General features: G+C 37.3%; 1 protein-coding gene across 4 annotated transcripts in view; it reads right to left on the bottom strand.

The window, feature by feature from the left end:
- SUPT3H (SPT3 homolog, SAGA and STAGA complex component) overlaps window positions 1-18552 on the bottom strand; it is a 399266-nt gene that overhangs the window by 117368 nt on the left and 263346 nt on the right. For all 4 annotated transcript variants that reach the window (XM_052647809.1, XM_052647810.1, XM_052647808.1 and 1 more), the window contains exons 5-6: window positions 17727-17817; window positions 12776-12915 (exon numbers count right to left, since the gene is read on the bottom strand). In XM_052647809.1, the coding sequence (XP_052503769.1) occupies window positions 12776-12915; window positions 17727-17817 (231 nt within the window). The remainder of the gene's footprint in view (window positions 1-12775; window positions 12916-17726; window positions 17818-18552) is intronic.

Genomic DNA, 18552 nt, shown 5'->3' with positions numbered 1-18552 from the left:
ATGCTGACCCATGAATCAGAAGACCTGTATTCCAGGTCTTGTTTTATCTCGAACACAACATGGGAATCTCCAGGTTAAGCTGCTTCATCTCACTGTGACTGAGTTCTGTCTCCTCTGTATTGTGCTGATGTTTTGTGATTCCATATGTATCCTGTACCTTAGTGAAGTCCTGAAATCTTTAGAAATCCTTCAGAGCTATAGATTCTAAGATTTGTGCAAGTCCATACTAGAAAATAGCCTCAGTGTATTCGCAGTGATTCTAATATAGAAGAAATATCACTGAAAGAAACCATGAGGTTCCTAACTCCTGGGAAATAGCCAGGCATTTCAAAACGGAAAATGTGTGTGAAATCACTTCTCCTGCAGCACTGATATAGCTATTTACGGCATCAACTTTTGTTATGCCTCCCTTGACTCAAACAGAAGGGCAATGGACTTAGGAAACCAGCAGGTCTTGTGATATGGATAGTTGAAGAGAGACTGTGGCATTCATAACGATCTGTACTTTCATTATAGATGGAGAAAAGAAAAGAATTCAAGGTACATTTTTTCAGGGAAGTTAAAGGTTAGGAAGATCACTACCACTATGGCTTCAAATACCTCCCCCTCAAGATGCTCCTTACTTAGTGAATTAGGTCTAATACTAGAAACCTAAGGTGTACTCGTGAAATTTGCAAAAAGTACAAACCACTATGCAATTCATGTGGAATTCATATGCCTAGTAAATTAAAGAAAAAAATAAGTACACAGTGAAAGCTATTAGTTCTTTTAAGAAAAGTATGTATAAAAGACTATAATATTCAAAGATATACACATGTTCCAGCTGGTTTTAGAAAAGGCAGAGGAATCAGAGTTCAAATTGCCAACATCCGCTGGATCATGGAAAATGCAAGAGAGTTCCAGAAAAACATCTACTTCTGCTTTATGCCTTTACTATGGCATCTACTATGCCAAAGCCTTTGACTGTGTGGATCACAATAAACTGTAGAAAATTCTGAAAGAGATGGGAATACCAGGCCACCTGACCTGCCTCTTGAGAAATCTGTATGCAGGTCAGGAAGCAACAGTTAGAACTGGACATGGAACAACAGACTGGTTGCAAATAGGAAAAGGAGTACATCAAGGCTGTATATTGTCACCCTGCTTATTTAAATTCTATGCAGAGTACATCATGAGAAACGCTGGACTGGAAGAAACACAAGCTGGAATCAAGATTGCCGGGAGAAATATCAATCACCTCAGATATGCAGATGACACCACCCTTATGGCAGAAAGTGAAGAGGAACTAAAAAGCCTCTTGATGAAAGTAAAAGAGGAGAGTGAAAATGTTGGCTTAAAGCTCAACATTCAGAAAACGAAGATGATGGCATCTGGTCCCATCACTTCATGGGAAATAGACGGGGAAACAGTGGAAACAGTGTCAGACTTTATTTTTGGGGGCTCCAAAATCACTGCACATGGTGACTGCAGCCATGAAATTAAAAGACGCTTACTCCTTGGAAGAAAAGTTATGACCAACCTAGACAGTATATTCAAAAGCAGAGACATTACTTTGCCGACTAAGGTCCGTCTAGTCAAGGCTATGGTTTTTCCTGTGGTCATGTATGGATGTGAGAGTTGGACTGTGAAGAAAGCTGAGTGCTGAAGAATTGATGTTTTTGAACTGTGGTGTTGGAGAAGACTCTTGAGAGTCCCTCCCTTGGACTGCAAGAAGGTCCAACCAGTCCATTCTGAAGGAGATCAGCCCTGGGATTTCTTTGGAAGGAATGATGCTAAAGCTGAAGCTCCAGTACTTTGGCCACCTCATGTGAAGAGCTGACTCATTGGAAAAGACTCTGATGCTGGGAGGGATTGGGGGCAGGAGGAGAAGAGGACGACAGAGGATGAGATGGCTAGATTATCATCACTGACTTGATGGACGTAAGTCTGAGTGAACTCCGGAGTTGGTGATGGACAGGGAGGCCTGGCATGCTGCGATTCATGGGGTCGCAAAGAGTCGGACACGACTGAGCGACTGAACTGAACTGATACACGTGTTCTTTGAAAATAAGAACAACATTTTCAAATGGATATCTGATCACATAAACATAGATGAGCATAAAGGGAAACCCCATGATCAAATAAATTAGTGTAGTGTGATACTTTTTCCTTGTACTAGTCTATACAGCATCGCTTGTTATATTAAACTGGACACTCTATGAGAAAGGTCATTGATAATTTGATTATAAGGAAATAAAAGTGAGGCTTCAAAAACGTAGGCAAATACAATGGACATGTTTTAAACTTCCTTTAAGAAAGTTAATGTCTACTTCCCAACACTAACAAAGGCAGTAGATACCTTCTGTAGACAGGGAATGTGAATATACCTTTGCATATTCCTTAAGAGAAGCATATCCTTTACCATTAACTGAAGAAAGAATAAAATCCCTACCAAGTCCTTATTAAAAAGAAGTCAGAGTTGGTATGTCTGTGACAGTTTAAAGAGCATATTATGTGGGAAAACAAAATAAACATTTAACCTGGCCAATGAAAATGGTTTTGGAGTTTCAACATTTGGCAGACAGGTGGAATTAAATTCAAGTCAAGTATTCAGAGAAACTAATATAGTATTTAAATATTTGCTTAAGTAATATAGTATTTAAAATAACATATTTGAAGAAATGTTTTTGTTGAAATGTTTTACAGTTTTAAGTGAGGATATTTTTAAGAAAAGGCTTGACTGAAGAATATTTTACTTTCTTTGTCATTCTGGGAACTTTAGTGGGATTTTTATATTTACTCTTTTATTAGCCATGTTCTTTTAAGTCTAAGATAACTGGAGAGTATCCCTTGTAGCTTTTAAAAGGAAATTAGATTTAGATTAAAATTATATAATGATTTTTGAAGGAAGACACTGACAGTCTCAAAGTTGGATCTAGCGGATGTGTGTGCAGGCTAGAAATGATGAGTGGACGAGTGGAGGGCTGCCTGGAGGTAGTGAGTGTCCACGGCACTGGCTGGCTCCATTGCTGCAAGGTTGCCCTACAAGCCTCCACAGCTGAGTGGTTACTGTGCGGCCCTGCCTTCCAGCCATGTGGCCAGCTACCCGCCTGGTCACCCAAAACGAACCAGGTCAATCAGAGGCCATGTACTGAGATTTGAGATTCCTATCCCAGAGGGTTGGGTCTGCCTCTCTCCAGGTGAAAAAGCTAACTTGGGAGCACGTGCTCGCAGAGCGTTACCCAGGCGGTAAAAAATGTCAATCAACTCGAAAAGAAAAATGAAGCCTGTGCAGAGAGAGAAGCAGGAGAACAGAAGCTGTGAACAGAACGCTGATTTCGGTGGTACCTGCTTTGCAGTTCCTGAGGCCCAGCCATATTTCCTTTGTTGGGTTGCTTAGAAGATACAGATACTCTCAAGATAAAATTTGTCTGTATGCAGAGCTCAACATTTTTCTAAACAACATATCATATGGGTTATAAGTGAATTTATAAATTTAGCTTGTCATTGCTTGCCTCTGAATGAATCCATGGTGTCTATACACTCTGTACACCAATTACAGAAAGAAGAGTGGCAAGTCTTATTGACGTGTAACTCCCAGAATAACTTTGTACTGTCATCTTGAAAAAAAAAAAAAGGATCTCTTTGCTGTGCGTAACCAACACTTCTTTTATTTAATAGCACAGTAAATTAATATACATCTTTAATTTACCGCCAGAACATTGCCAGCAGCTTGGACATAAATTATGTAAAGTCTTGAATGGAATCATTAAGTCCTTTACTCAGTAGGGAGTATGATCATCCTAAATAACCTTATAAAAACAACTTAGGTGGAGGTGCCAAAATTTTTTACTGGCCTCTGATACTAGTAGTTTTGTTAGCAGAGAAAACAAGCTGGATAAAACAGTTTCTAGAGATGCGAAGCAGTTCTATTGTACTGAAAATTTGTGAACACATAAAACTTAACTTTTAAAACTAAAATACAAAATCCTCCAACTTAAATCCTAAAAGTGTGTTCTGAATTCAGGCTGCACCTTCTCATAGAAATATTGTTTTAAATGGTGCATAGGTTCTGAAGTAATCTTACAAAAACCTCTTTAACCCATATGTATCTGGACTGCATCCAGTTTATGGAAGGATCAAAAGAGGCATAATTAATTAAGAGAATTTGGTCCTTGTCCAGAATTATGCAAAATTATAAAAACACAAAGCTGACATCTTATTTTATTTCTGAAACATCAACCTCCTAGAATATCTCTCTTGAATCTTCTCTTTCCCAAAGAAATAGAACATAGCACATCACGTAATGTTCTCTACCCTTAAATTTCTGTAAAATTCAAGGGGTAAATACCTTTACCCCTCGCTGACCAAAAGTCTTTAAAGAAATCCCTTTCAGCAGATGATTAAGAGGTAAGCAATGTAATTCACATCAATATGTAAATAACCAAGTGTCCTTGGCCCTGCAAGTATTTTTAAACATTTTGAAAGAAGAAACAGTGCTCTCTCATATCAACCATGGTTTTGAAAACCGTGGATTTAAGATAACAAAGGTTCACATTTGTAAAACAAATATGATAAATCTCTTATCTTTTAAAATATGTGATTTTTTTCAGCCATTACCTGAAATAGCCAAAGAAAAGCAAAAGTAAAGCAAATAAGCTTCTTTGCCTTGAAGCTCGGGAGGCTAGTAACCATATACAACTCAAGGAACTGCTTCCAGATCAATTTTTCCAAGGTGGAAGAAATAGGACACTTTTCTGCTATCTTCCTTTTCCAGAATAGTGCTTGCACCCAGGAGTTTTCCTTCCTAGCATTTTTACCTTTTAACTGTGATCTTCAGCAAGTGCTTTAGGGTCCTCATCTGCAAACAGAGGATAATAACAGAACTGATCCCAAGGGCAGACATGAGCTGATGTCTGTGTCAAGGTTTAGAACACTGTGTGGTGTGTACTAAGTCTACACAGGATTCTGTATTTATCACTACTATATCTGTTTCTCTGGTGTATTACATGTTTTGTCAAGGAAACAACTGAATTGGGAATACCATGTCCCCATGATCTAGTACAGCGGCTGGCACACACACACACACACACACACACACAATAAAAAAATGCTACTTCATTTTTAAGGGCCATAAACTGAGACGTACAGATTTATGGTTCCTCAGAATTTAAAAATAACCACTGAAAGAATTACGTACAGGTTAACTCTGAAATTACAAATAAAAAGGAATTAATGAGAACAGGTGAGGAAGCAAAAAACTGAGGAAGAATAAAAAAAGATACAAATGCATGTGCTATGTAAATAAGGGTAATATCATCAATTGAAAGAAATTAAGGGAAAAAATATTAATATACTGTTAAAGACAATTATACCAAACTAACTGGTTCAGAAAGACTAACATTAAAGGCAGGCAAAGTTGTAACAAACTTAGGTGTTCACTGGAACAAGAGACCCAGACCTGGACATGCTGAAGGCTCTATCAACAAGATGTGATAGAGCAAATGTGGAGATGCAAGATTTCCATGCCACAAGAAATTAAACAGTAACTTAAAAGGCATCTACAAATTCAAACTATTTTCTAAGTAGAAATCAGCCAATAACTAATAACTAACAGAACTGTCCAGAGAAGTTATTTAATGGATCAGAGAAGTGAACAAGTATATGTTATTATTTGAAGATGCTAAATTGTAAAATCTTATAATAGCAAATACACAAGAAGTGCATAGCATTTATTGCCAAATGTTCTGAACTGACAACTAGAGGGAATGAACCAGTGGTCACAGATGGTATTGGTTCATTTGAAAAAAATCTGTTCATTAAAATTAAAACTGATGCTCAGTATCAGCCTGTAGACATATCTGAACACTGCAGGTAAATACTGAAGCAGTGTGGTTAGGAGAACTCCTACAGCTAGAACTGTGGAAAAGCCACTACTCTAGATTAAACAGGAAATTATTCAAACAATGAAAACTATTTGCAACTAGAAGGCACCTTAAAAGGTGTGTTGAAGAATTCCTGGTACAAAACCTTCATAAAGGTATATAGCTTTTTTTTGTAATCCTATGTAAATGAGAAGAAAAGACTAATTTTATATACCTGGAAACTGCATTCTTTAAGCAGAAGAGAAAAAATTCAGGTTGTCCAAAGGACAGACTAATAATATTTGCATATATCACCTATTAATTCCCCTTATTTGGACAAATAGTTAATGAAAGTTTATAATGTTCAAGCCACTGTGCTGGGTACAGACGATATGAAAGTACAGTATGTCCATGCTCTCAAGGACCTTATTTAGTAAGTCAAACTAAGCAAGAAACAACTAATTATAATCTTTCACATACTAAAATATCAGAACTCAGATGCGGCCAGATGGAGAAAGATTAACGGAAGGCAAGAAAAGATGAATGCCTATTTAGGGAACTGCAAGTTCAAGGGGCTCCTTAAATAGTGTGGGGTGGTGATGGCGGTGTGTGTGTGTTTGTGTGTGTGTACACATGTGTGTTTCGGGAAGTAATATGGGTAAAGAGGAGGAGCAGGAATGGTGGGAGATGAACATGAAAAAGTTTGTTGGGGCCATATTATAAAAGATGCATGAATAATGTGCTAGGGAGTTAAGACTCTTCTACAGAAAACGGAGTCAGGAACAGCAGAAGCCTGGCAGGATCTGATCTGCCCTTTGAACCAATCCTTAATAAACAGGAGAATTCCCAACAGCCATCCACATGCACCAGATTGCATTGATCACTAAATATTTATAGCTTACTCCAAAATTCCTATTTCTAAATGAGGAATACAATGATCTAAGGGTAAGTCTAATTGCTAATGCAGCTTGGTTTGCATGATTTACCATGAGGTGGTGGCAACAATAAGAACTGATCTTAAGGCAGCTCCTTAGCAAGGATGCAAATAAAGGAACAGAAGGAAATTACCTAACCACACAATCAATGATAGTCTAATTCCACTCAATAAATGATGGCACTGAAAAGACAAAACTCTTTCCACAGACTACATTTATTTTCATATTTAGAAGGACTGACTGGTTGAGATTAAACCAGTAAAGATAAATAAAAACCAGGCTACGTAACAAAAATCTGCCCACCTACGGTGGGGAATTCGGGTGAAGGAGAAAGAATAGGGAAACATAATCTACAAAATATTCAAGACAAAAATATTTTGGTTATTACAACAGCCACAATTTGAGAACTATAAACATTAAATGTAAATTAGTGGTAAGTCCTGTGGTGTTCTTAAACTCGATGATATTTTAAAACTCTTCTCTGCCAAGGTGTTTTATAAACAAGCTAGCAGACTGATCTCTAAGGAAACCCTTGAAATGTATCTTTTAAAAGTAAAGGATTTCATTTTCAAAAGGGTAAGGTGAAATTATTTGAGAAAGAAAATATTGATTGATTCTATTAAAAACTTAATTGGACAGTGTCATCAGAGGTGTTAGGAGGAAAATCAAGACTGGACAGTGCAGCCTACAAAGTGCACTTAACAAGACTCAACAGTGTGGTGCAGCAAAGCTGGGGAGATACGGATGGTCGGTTTGCATCACTGCTGTGCATCTTTCCCCCCGGCAAATGATGCTCTGCTTTACTGAAGCTGAAACTTCTGGTGAGGAGGGTGGAAGTGGATGGCCATCACTGTTTCTGTATTTTACTACCAAGGCCAGATTTAAAATACATACGCTGTCTCTGAAACAAAAGATACCAATGGACGTCGGATTACAAGTCCTGATTTGGGTTAAGGGAAATATGACTACTATGATTACTGCTTCAATGCTGTCACCGTGTATTTTGCTCCTTAATAGACTAGGCAAGGAAGATAAATTTTTTTTTTTCAATTTCACCCAGACATTAAATAGTAAAAAATCCTCAACGACTCTGAAGGTGGACGATGATACTTAGAATGTGATACTGAATTTTTTTTATCATAGAGACGGTAGTTGTTTATTTGACTGATTTTGCTCTAAAATTTTTCTACAGTTAAGCTTAATCCAAGAGATTAAGCATCTTAAATGTGAGAGAATGATCAAAACACTGCTACCATCACCCAACCACTTCTGGTTTCACAGCTGGTACGTGGGGCACTCTGAGCAAAACAGAAGTCTGACTTTACCCTAGTTCACAGCTCATAGTTCACATGGATAAGAAAAGCCTGAATGAATTCCTTGAGGAACATCTGTCAAATCTGATGTATTAACCTACAGGATGATAAGGACGTGGGTAAGAGTTAGGGAATATTCTACTGTTATAAGATTTGTAACTTACTCTTCATGTCATTGATTGAAATATGTCTTCTCCAGATGTTTTACTGCAATGAATACACAGGTCTCTACCATTCCATAATCAGTGTTAGTCCCTGAGTTGTGTCCAACTCTTTGTGACCCCGTGGACTATAGCCACCAGGCTCCTCTGTCCCTAGGATTCTCCAGGCAAGAATATTGGAGTGGGTTGCTGTTTCCTTCTCCAGGGGATCTTCCTGACCCAGAGATCAAGCCCAGGTCCTGCATTGCAGGAATATTCTTTACTATCTGAGCCACGAGGGAAGCCCAATAATCAGAAGGTGGGGATAAAAAGTAGTTTGACAGAGCTGGAAATTAGTTTCAGAGTTATATATCATACCAACCTTTGGGTTCTCCTAAAGTCATGTAACGCTCCCTGGTCTGCAGTTTCTAGGCCAGAAAAATATACACTAAGTTACATTAATTCTGCTCTGTGCTAGCTAGAATTACCAAAGATTTGGGGGGTATTTCTATTAGTATTCCCCGAAGAACAATTTCACAGAGTATTTTTAGATTATCTGAACAAAAGTTACCTTGAAATGAATAACAAAGACACAGTGATGTGTTCTTTTGATGAATCTCTTTCAGAAACGGATCCTGACTATCACACTATTTTACGTTTTAAAATGGACCCTAGTACTATGATTCTGTTTTGTGTCCTCTTCAACAAACCACACTGAAGCTAGTTGTATAAACCACTCTGAAGTTAATCACAAAATATTTCTTGAAGAAGACATGTGCTTTACTTCAGAATAAACAAAATTTCAAATAAAACAGCAAGTGAAATAGAATATACATGTCTTCATCACACAACCAATAATCTACTACGAAGGTTCAAAATTCAAGACCAAATACAGAAATAGTCAAAAAAATGCCAACCATTTATTGAGCCTGTATTCCCCTTACCAGTGTACTCAGCTAGCTTTTGATTTGCCAGTTATTACTAAAGGCCTGTGAGGGCAGAAACCATATTTTGTCTTTTTTATAGTTGTAACTTCAGGACCTAGTACAGTGACTGATTTACAAAAGAAGCTCAGACAAATGCTGAATGAATTAAAGAGTGGAAGGACGGATGGATGGATGGTTTGCCTAAACCCAAAGAAAATGATTTCCGCTCATTCTAACATGCTGTCTCTAAGGGAAAAAAATCCCAGAGATTTGAGCAGAGAGTCAAGATTATGACATACCTCCTCTGCCAATTCTTACACATAATGAGAGGTCATTTATCCTTAAGGACCTTTGTATCTGCCTTTTCAGCACCTATTCCTTCTTCTTAAAGCTGCAGGGACTCATGCTTTTACAGAGGTTAACTGCCCCCTCTTTGGAGATGGAGCATATGACTTAGGCTACGCCAATCAGAGCATGGTCATCCTATCAGTACAATTCAGATGGCACATGAGGTCTTATTCAACTCAGTCAGTTTTAAACAATCTTTAAGCTGCCTCAAATTTTATGTATTCCATTCTACTTTCTTTCTAGATTCCAGGATTAGGCCTCTGACTTAAAAACTAACAATAAACAGTCACTGGGGATTTTCAGCACCCTAAGCTGTTTAAAGGCTGCCCTTTGGTGAGCTCTGAACTTTGGTCCCCTGTTTATTTTACCTTTTTGAGGATTAGTCAGAAAGTAGAGAATTCACTCAATTTTCTTTTTAGTGTTCCTTATTTACACCTCCTTCACAAACCCTAGCAGCTCATTAGACAGGGTATTTTACTTGGTTAATGAGTAGAGCAGCAGGGTCTTAGCTGAGGCTCATATGTGAGGCTCTTATGTAAGTCACCACAGGTCCTTTGTTAAGAAAATACAAAGCTACCTGCAGGCTTTAGTGATCCTTTCTTGGCCTTGGTTGATAGTCACATTTAGTTGATTAGATCTCAAAAGATTGGGATGCAAGAAACAGGATCAACAGTCAAGCACACCTGGGTCTTTCTGGTGGTGGGTAGAGGGGGTCTGAAAGGTGCTTGGAGGGGAGTTGTATTTATATGTATTAGGCTTATTATTTCCCTGCTTCTCTTTCCTAGTCTCTCAAATATACTAAAGCAATTCTGAACATTGTTTAATCTACACTTGATAATTTAAGAGGGATCTTCAGAGGTCATGGGTCATAGATCTCTACTATTCATTCACCAAAGTGTTGGTGATGGGGAAAGATAATAAGAGTTAGTTAACTTAATATGATGATGGACTAGCAAGCAGATATAAAAAATGGACATAAAAATTTAGACTTTTTTATATTTCAAATATATAATACTTAACGAAGCAAATGATGAGTAAAACACAAAGCCAAGCACACACACAAATCAGCTGAAAAGAACAGGAAAGAACTCAGTTTTTCATACGCTTCCTCAGTGTTTTGAGAAAAAGCTAGGGTCCCAAGAGAGTTTTTATGTCTATATATTTCTTTTTCTCTTCTCAATTACATTTAAATGAAACAAAAAAGAAAAAAAACAATAACAAGCTTTGTTGGTAGGTCTATACCATTTTCATACGTTCTAGGGGAGAAGGTAGTAAACAAAGCTTCTACAACTGTAAGTGATGCTTAGAGGAAAATTGAATCACTGAGTGATGCCAGGACTGATTACTCTACTGCACTTTAAAAGCCAGGGATTGCAGTCTGTGAGTCCAAAGTGGTTTCATATGGACTGCCACAGTTGTGGTTTACGCTTGAAACTATAACCTGTCAAATTAGAAGCAGGCAAGGACTATGCTCTTAACGGTTCCACTTTCTACTGTCTACAGTTCTGTCTACAAGTTCAGCATTTTTTATCCAGTTTAAGTTCTGTTATTTGGATGAATAGAATCTCAAAACTACTCTTTGTTATTTTGGTTAGAGATTTTAGTTATGATTCAAGGCTTGGAGAAGCTGGCAATCTTAACTTTTCTTGTATAGATAAAGCTGACTTTGACTGCAATTGTTTCTATCAACTATTGATATTTTATTATCCTAGTCACCACTATGCAATATATATTATAACTATAGGGAAGAGAAATTTAAACCGTATGAGCTCCTAAGCTTTTTCTGCCTTACATTTCCAAATATTTGATTCATTTGAACTTGTACCTTACTGACTCATCAGTTTTCCAGGCCCACAGTAGCCTGCTATTATGAGCTTACTGTTACAACATGCTCCATTTCTCTTCTTCTCCTTGATTGTGGAATGCCCTTCTGGGCAATAGACTTGGTTGACAGAGATTTTCCTGTCAAAATTGAAAGAGCTACTTGTTCAATTTCACTAATGTTTTCTGTATAGTCCTTTCTTAATAAATTTTTCTTAATGCCCATTTGTATAATGTAAAAATGTTTAAAAAATAAAGCATAAACAATATTTGCTCTCTGCGTAATACATCATAAGTAAAACCATGCCACTAAACAATCATATCCTGTTTAGGCCATAATGACATCAGAAATATATGTTTATCATCTGCTTTGGACAACTGAGCATGTTTTTTGCCCAAGGCAAAGCTGAACTAAAATCATTTGCAGTTGCCTCAAACCAAGATAACCACACATTTCTAAGGTAATTGATACCTAAGAAGAACACTGCCTTTAGATCACAGCTCATGATCTAAGCATACTAATTCTTGAAAGAAGGCTGTTAAATTTTATAAAGCATGGATGTCTACTGGACTTCCTCCAAAATTTAACATGAAATAATTATATTTTTAGCATGCATAGAGACTATGATAAAGTCAGCACTTAGCACAATCTTTCAGAACTCTGGAATTACCTCTCTTGCCCAATTTAAAGAGAAGGGGAAAAATGGAGGTTTTTTGTTTTTTTTTTTTTAAAGCATGTAAAAGCATTATAAGAATGATAAGAATAACGCCTTATATATTGAAAGGCACTCAAATGAAATCAGTCACTACTTTTGTTTTTCCAAAGTATAATATTTAAGGAAACAATTTTATGAATAAATAGCTAGGGTACATAGAAGGCATACAATTTTTCTTATCCATTGTTAAAACATGCCCAGGGAATCCAAGCACTTGTTACTGACATTGCTTTACAGCAATATAAAGCATGTAATTGCCCTGGATACTACCTTAGCCGGTGAGGCCAACCATAGCCTGCAGCTACACACTGGAAAATATAGCTCTTCATACCATATGTCAACACAAAAGCAGTAAGAATTAGTTTTGCCCACAAAGATAACTGGATGGTTTGGTACAAAAACTAAGTAAATTATTTAATTATAAACTAGCTTTTATGGAAGAAAATAATATCAGTAAAAGTAAAATCCAGAAGGAAGCTTAGGAAAATCTACTCATATTCAAAGGTGGAAACAAAGAAACAGGGGACTGAAGCTGTTTCCCAAAGTCAGCTATGAAGGCAGAGTTTGACATCCTTCCCAGGACTACTTCACTGCACAATGCTGCTTCAGACATGAAACCACTGATTTGGACAATTCAGACAAACATTTAAAGGACATAAGAATAGAATAATCCAATATTATACACATTGCAACGGTTCTTCTATTACTCTAACAAGGGAAGCATGTACTATACCTCCATTCTTTCTTGTTTAACTTCATCAATTTCATCATCTTCAAACATTGCCAAGAGTTCTCCTGTTTGGTCAATAGAGTTGAGAAAGTCTTGAGCGATTTTTTGTCTTTTGTTTACATTATTGCTGCCACTCAATTTGTCTTCATGAAGATAAAAGAAGGAAAAACAAAATATTCTTAAATAGGTTTACATCAGTCCTAACCATTGTTAAGTATGGAATACTGCATATAAAATTCAAAATTGGAATTCTCTCAAAATAATCTTCCAAAGGAGAACCCTTGTATCCAAAAAAAAAGCATATGTCTTACAGAATTGAATCACCTACTTATGTATGTCATGAATAAGATTGAGAGAATAATACCAAATAATCAATTGCTACAGTAAGTATTTATAGATTGATTAAAATTTCTTACCAAAAAAAAAAAAAGCCTATCAGATTTGGAAAAAGAATCCTGCTATGGCAAGCCCAATTGAGAAAATAAAAACAAAGACATAAATAAAAGGCATTAGGATTGCAACTTGAAATTAAAAGAAGAAAATACTAGGTACATTACTATGACAATCTATGTAAAATCTATGGGATGAGATTTTACTCTTTTTCTCATAAGAGATAAAACTATCATACTTCAAAGCAAAACAAAACTCTAAGAAGGTTACTGCAAAAAGTCAGGAAGGAATGTAACATACAATACGTAATTAGTACAGTTTAATACACAAAGGTTATCAGTGTGACTTAGTAAGAACTGGATTATTTTATAATGTGACAAATTACATACTCATATACCAAATAAAGACAACCCTAACATTTTAGAGTGAGAATAAAAACTGTCATTCCCTGCTCCAATACAACTTCGTTATCACCCACCTATGTTGCTACTATCAAATATACTACATATCTGTATGCTACAGATTCGACAGTACAGTTATATATATTAATACAATTGTAACACAGTCATATTTTCTATTTACCTACATAATTACATTTATAGATACCCTCTGGGATGTGTATGTGTATGCATGTGGATTTAATTTCTACTTGTTTCTATTAATATAATTTCTATTTCTTAATTGGTATTCTCTATTTTGTGAGACACTGTAACCATACCTTTCTTTTGTTATATTTACAAATGGTTTCCTTAAGTCTTTTGAACGTATTTATCAGTTCAGTTCAGTCGCTCAGTCATGTCTGACTCTTTGCGATCCCATGGACTGCAGCATGCCAGGCTTCCCTGTCCATCACCAACTCCCGGAGCTTACTCAAACTCATGTCCATCGAGTTGCTGATGCCATCCAACCATCTCATCCTTTGATGTCCCCTTCTCCTCCTGCCTTCAATCTTTCCCAGCATCAGGGTCTTTTCCAATACGTCAGTTCCTTGCATCAGGTGGCCAAAGTATTGGAGTTTTTTATACTCCAAAAAATTGAATGTATTTATAATAGCTATTTAAAGTTTTCATCTGTGAAGCCCAACATCTGGGCCTCCTCAAAGGTACTTTGTCTTATCTGCTTTTTCTTGTCCTTTTTATGGATCATATATATATGTTTTTTTGCATGTCTAGTATTTTGTTGTTGTTGCTGTTGATGAAAATGGATATTTTAGGAAATACACTAGAGCAACTCTACATAATAATTCCCTTTCCATCCTGGGGCTTGTTGTCATCATTTGCTTGTTTTTTTTGGTTTGTTTGTTTGTTCAGTGACTTGGCTGGACTAGTTCAAGTCAGTCTCTTTTTTAGCCTTCAGTGTTGCTCTTCAGATAGCACAGCCTTGAGCATGTGAAGAGCTTACTCCACCACCAGGAATGACTGTGGTTTTTAAGTCAGGTTCTCTTTTGCTGTCACTTTTCTCTCCATTAAGTTTCTGGCTGGTCTGACTCTATTTGTATCATACACAGCTGTTAGCTTCCACTAACTGCTGGCTGAGAGTTCTGCTGTTTCAATGATACTATTGAGCACAAATTGCTCCAGACTGATCTAAATAATTTGGGTCACTCTGCACAGTCAAGGCTGACCAGCCTGTAAGTTTTGCTCCGACCCCAGGAGGGGGTCTTCTTAGCTATTGCTCTTCTTAGCTACTGCTTTCTTTTGTCAAAACTTTAAGCTGGTGCACTGTTTTCTGTGTTGTTATTAGTATCAAAGTGACCAGCTTCCTCTTATTGGTTCACCACCAGGATCTCCATTGTTTTAAAACACTCTTAGTCAAGACCTTCCAAATGCTCTTTTCCAAAGAGTCACTCCCTGCAGGAAGAGCTGTAGAGCTCTCTGCTATTAAGGCTCTCTCTTACTGGCTGAATCTCTGCACTTCTGTACTAGAGCTGGACTTGGGAAGAGCAGTCAGTACTCCAAGAAAGCCTGTCCTGGATCTAAGAGGGGGGACCTCGTTAGAGATTCAGACTCCTGTCTTCAAGGCTTGTCTCTTCTGGTGTGAAGTTTACTCCCTGTGAGCAAGTCAAGATGTGAAGAAAGCAATGGCAACCCACTCCAGTACACTTGCCTGGAAAATCCCATGGACAGAGAAGCCTAATAGGCTGCAGTCCCTGAGGTCGCTGAGAGTTGGGCACGACTGAGAGGCTTCGCTTTCACTTTTCACTTTCATGCATTAGAGAAGGAAATGGCAACCCACTCCAGTGTTCTTGCCTGGAGAGTCCCAGGGACGGGGGAGCCTGGTGGGCTGCCGTCTATGGGTTGCACAGAGTTGGACACGACTGAAGGTGAACTCCGGGAGTTGGTGATGGACAGGGAGGCCTGGCGTGCTGCGACTCATGAGGTCGCAAAGAGTCGGACACGACTGAGCAACTAAACTGAACTGAACTGAACTGAAGAGACTTAGCAACAGCAGCAGCAAGTCAAGATGGGGCAACCTGAGAGCTTCCCTATTACTAGAGGATGAGTGACAGTCACAGTCCTTGTAGCTGTGCTTGCCTAGCATTGAAGTTCTGCAACACAGAGCTGAAGAAGACAAGAGAGGCTGACCTCCTGCCCTTCCTGGGGTGAAACTGTCACCCTAGATTAGGGGGTAGAGAAGTAGGGGCCCAGTGTTCTTGGACGCATGTACCCAGAGTAAAGCTTGTATCACTTTGAGCTGGGGCACCAGGGTAGGAAGGGAGGAGAGAGGTGATGAGAGCAGACTGTGGTGCAAAGGCAACAGATTCTCACTGTTCTTAATGAGATTTAGTAGACTGTTTCTGAATATGTTTCTCCATTTGCTGCCTGCCCTTAAGAACAGTTACTAGAGATTTTATTTTTTATTTTATTTATTTATTTTTTTAACTATTATTTTTCTTCATTCTCATGAGTTAAATGTGTTTCTCTGGGCAAAGAGTCTACCACAGTCCTCACATGGCCATTCCAGAAGACCCACTTCAGTATTAAATGTATTTTACCTGAGTATTTTATTTTATAAATTGTATCAACTACAGTGTACCCTTGAAGAACACAAGTTTGAAACATGTGTATCCACTTAAACCTGGATTTTTTTTTTTCACTAAATGCATACTACATGACTCTACGTGGTTGGAGAGTATGGGGACACAGAACAGTGTATATGAGGGCCAATTGTAAAGTTTTTGGCAAATTTAACTGTAGAGACAGCTGGCACCCCTAACCTCCATGTTGCTCAAGGGTCAACTGTACTTTAGAAGTTTATATAAGGCACACGAAATTAGAAAATTTAAATGATAAAGTGGAGAGGTTTGAAATAAATTGAGGAGGAGAGGGCATCAAACTGACATATGACAGTGTGAGTAAAACTGAATACTAGTCTGAGCTTCTTGGTGTTCAAAGCATCGTATTAACAGCCATCATTGATTCAGTGGCAGGAGTGTATCAGGTGCTTCTCATATATCATATTGAACTGTAATGGCCAGTAATAATTTCTGACTTTCAAATGAGAAAAGTGACCCTCAATGATGCTTCTAGAAAAAAAGCAGAGAACCGGGATTAACAGGAATTAAGGTCTGTTTGCTCCAAGTCTGTGTTTTTCATGCTCACCATAAATGAAAGCATTTAAATTCATTTGGAGAACTATTTTGCAGGAGTTAAATTGTATGAGAACTGTAGGAATATGAAATAGACAATACTGATTAAATGTTTGATCAGTATTTTTTTTTTTTTTTTTTTTGACACAGCTATTACTCTTGCGGATCTGTTGAGGATTATGAAAGTAACTGGTCCTCTTTCAAAGTCAGTTAACTCTTTAGTTGGTTCTGAGCCATTTTCTGGAATTGTCCTTAATGCAGTAGAGTTTGTTTAGCTACTTTATCACTAGCAAAGGATATCACTATACAGTGACCATATTCAATACAAAGTAGATGTGTTATTTCTAAAAACACAAACATTTATTTTGATTAGTATTATTTAGTAATTATCTGTTTTCAGCTTATCAGTATTTGATTTTTGCAACATAAATATTTTTCTAAACATCCTAAAACAGGGAATTAAGTTGGAAAGTCAGCTAAGGAAAAATTCCCACTTTGTGTCAGATTTCTGGTTAGATTTCAAACAGCCCGAAAATAATACATTAAAATGATGTGACTTTACAGTATAAAATATATCAGATACTTTCTATAATAAATTAACAAAAAACCATATGTGTCAATTTCAAAGATATATTATAATAGTTCAGGCTCCCTACATTCACAACAGAAAAATTATATTTGCTAAAATCAATTATGTTTTAAATCGGCACAATTTTCTCAGTTTCACGATATTTTGAAGTAAAGCAGGTTATTTTATTAAAAGAATTAAAATAACAGATAACTCTGAAGTCACACAATTGGAAAAATCACAAGATTTAAGTACTGACTATATAAATACTTGGACAGTTACTAAACTACATACTTAACAGAAGGACATACATTGAACTCTGATGGGAATTATCTAAGTTGACTCTGTATAAATGTGTCATCGGCATACAGGTGTCACATAAGTTTTAGTTTAGTGCTTTAAGTTACCTTCCAGAAGATCATCCTCGTCAATGCCTTTGACAATCTTTGATTTGTAGTCTCGGAAAAACATGTATTTCAGCAGTCTTCTAAGTTTTTTCTATTAAAAATATGAAATAAGTAAAGAAGACACTTTACACATATATTCATTTTAATGATTAAAAACTACTATGATAACTAAATCCCCTTCATGGATCACAGCCTTGTCGTGGTGAAAGGGCTTGTGTAACTCAATGAAGCCATGCCATGTAGGGCCATACAAGATGTAGAGGTCACAGTGGAGAGTTCTGACAAAATGTGGTCCACTGGAGGAGGGAATAGCAACCCATTCCAGTATTCTTGCCAAGAGAACCCCATGAACAGTATGAAAAGGCAAAAAGATACGACACCGGGAGATGAGCCTCCCAGGTCGGAAGGTATCCAATATGCTACTGGGGAAGAACGAAGGGCAATTACTAATAGTTCCAGAAAGAATGAGGCAGCTGGGTCAAACTGGAAATGATGTCCAGTTGTGATGTGTCTGGGGGTGAAAGTAAAATCTGATGCTATAAAGAAAAGGTCAGGGGAGCGTGGCATGCTGCAGTCAGTGGAGTTGCAAAGAGTCAGATACAACTTAGTGAATCAACAACAGCAACAAGAACAGTGATGACTAAATAGAATAAACTTGTACCCCAGGACCACTGGAAAAATATAGCAATTCTCAGCATAGTACTATGAATATAAAGTTTAGTCATCAAATTCAACATAAAAGCTACAACACAAGCATTTTTAAAAGCACATTTGATTTGAAGGTATTCAGATATTTCAGAATCACAATTAATTTTATTTTTTGTTT

Source organism: Budorcas taxicolor, chromosome 11 (assembly GCF_023091745.1).
Source record: "Budorcas taxicolor isolate Tak-1 chromosome 11, Takin1.1, whole genome shotgun sequence".
In the NCBI taxonomy this organism is placed as follows: domain Eukaryota; kingdom Metazoa; phylum Chordata; class Mammalia; order Artiodactyla; family Bovidae; genus Budorcas; species Budorcas taxicolor.
The sequence above is the reverse complement of the archived record's forward strand: the minus strand, read 5'-3'. Positions and strand labels throughout refer to the sequence as shown.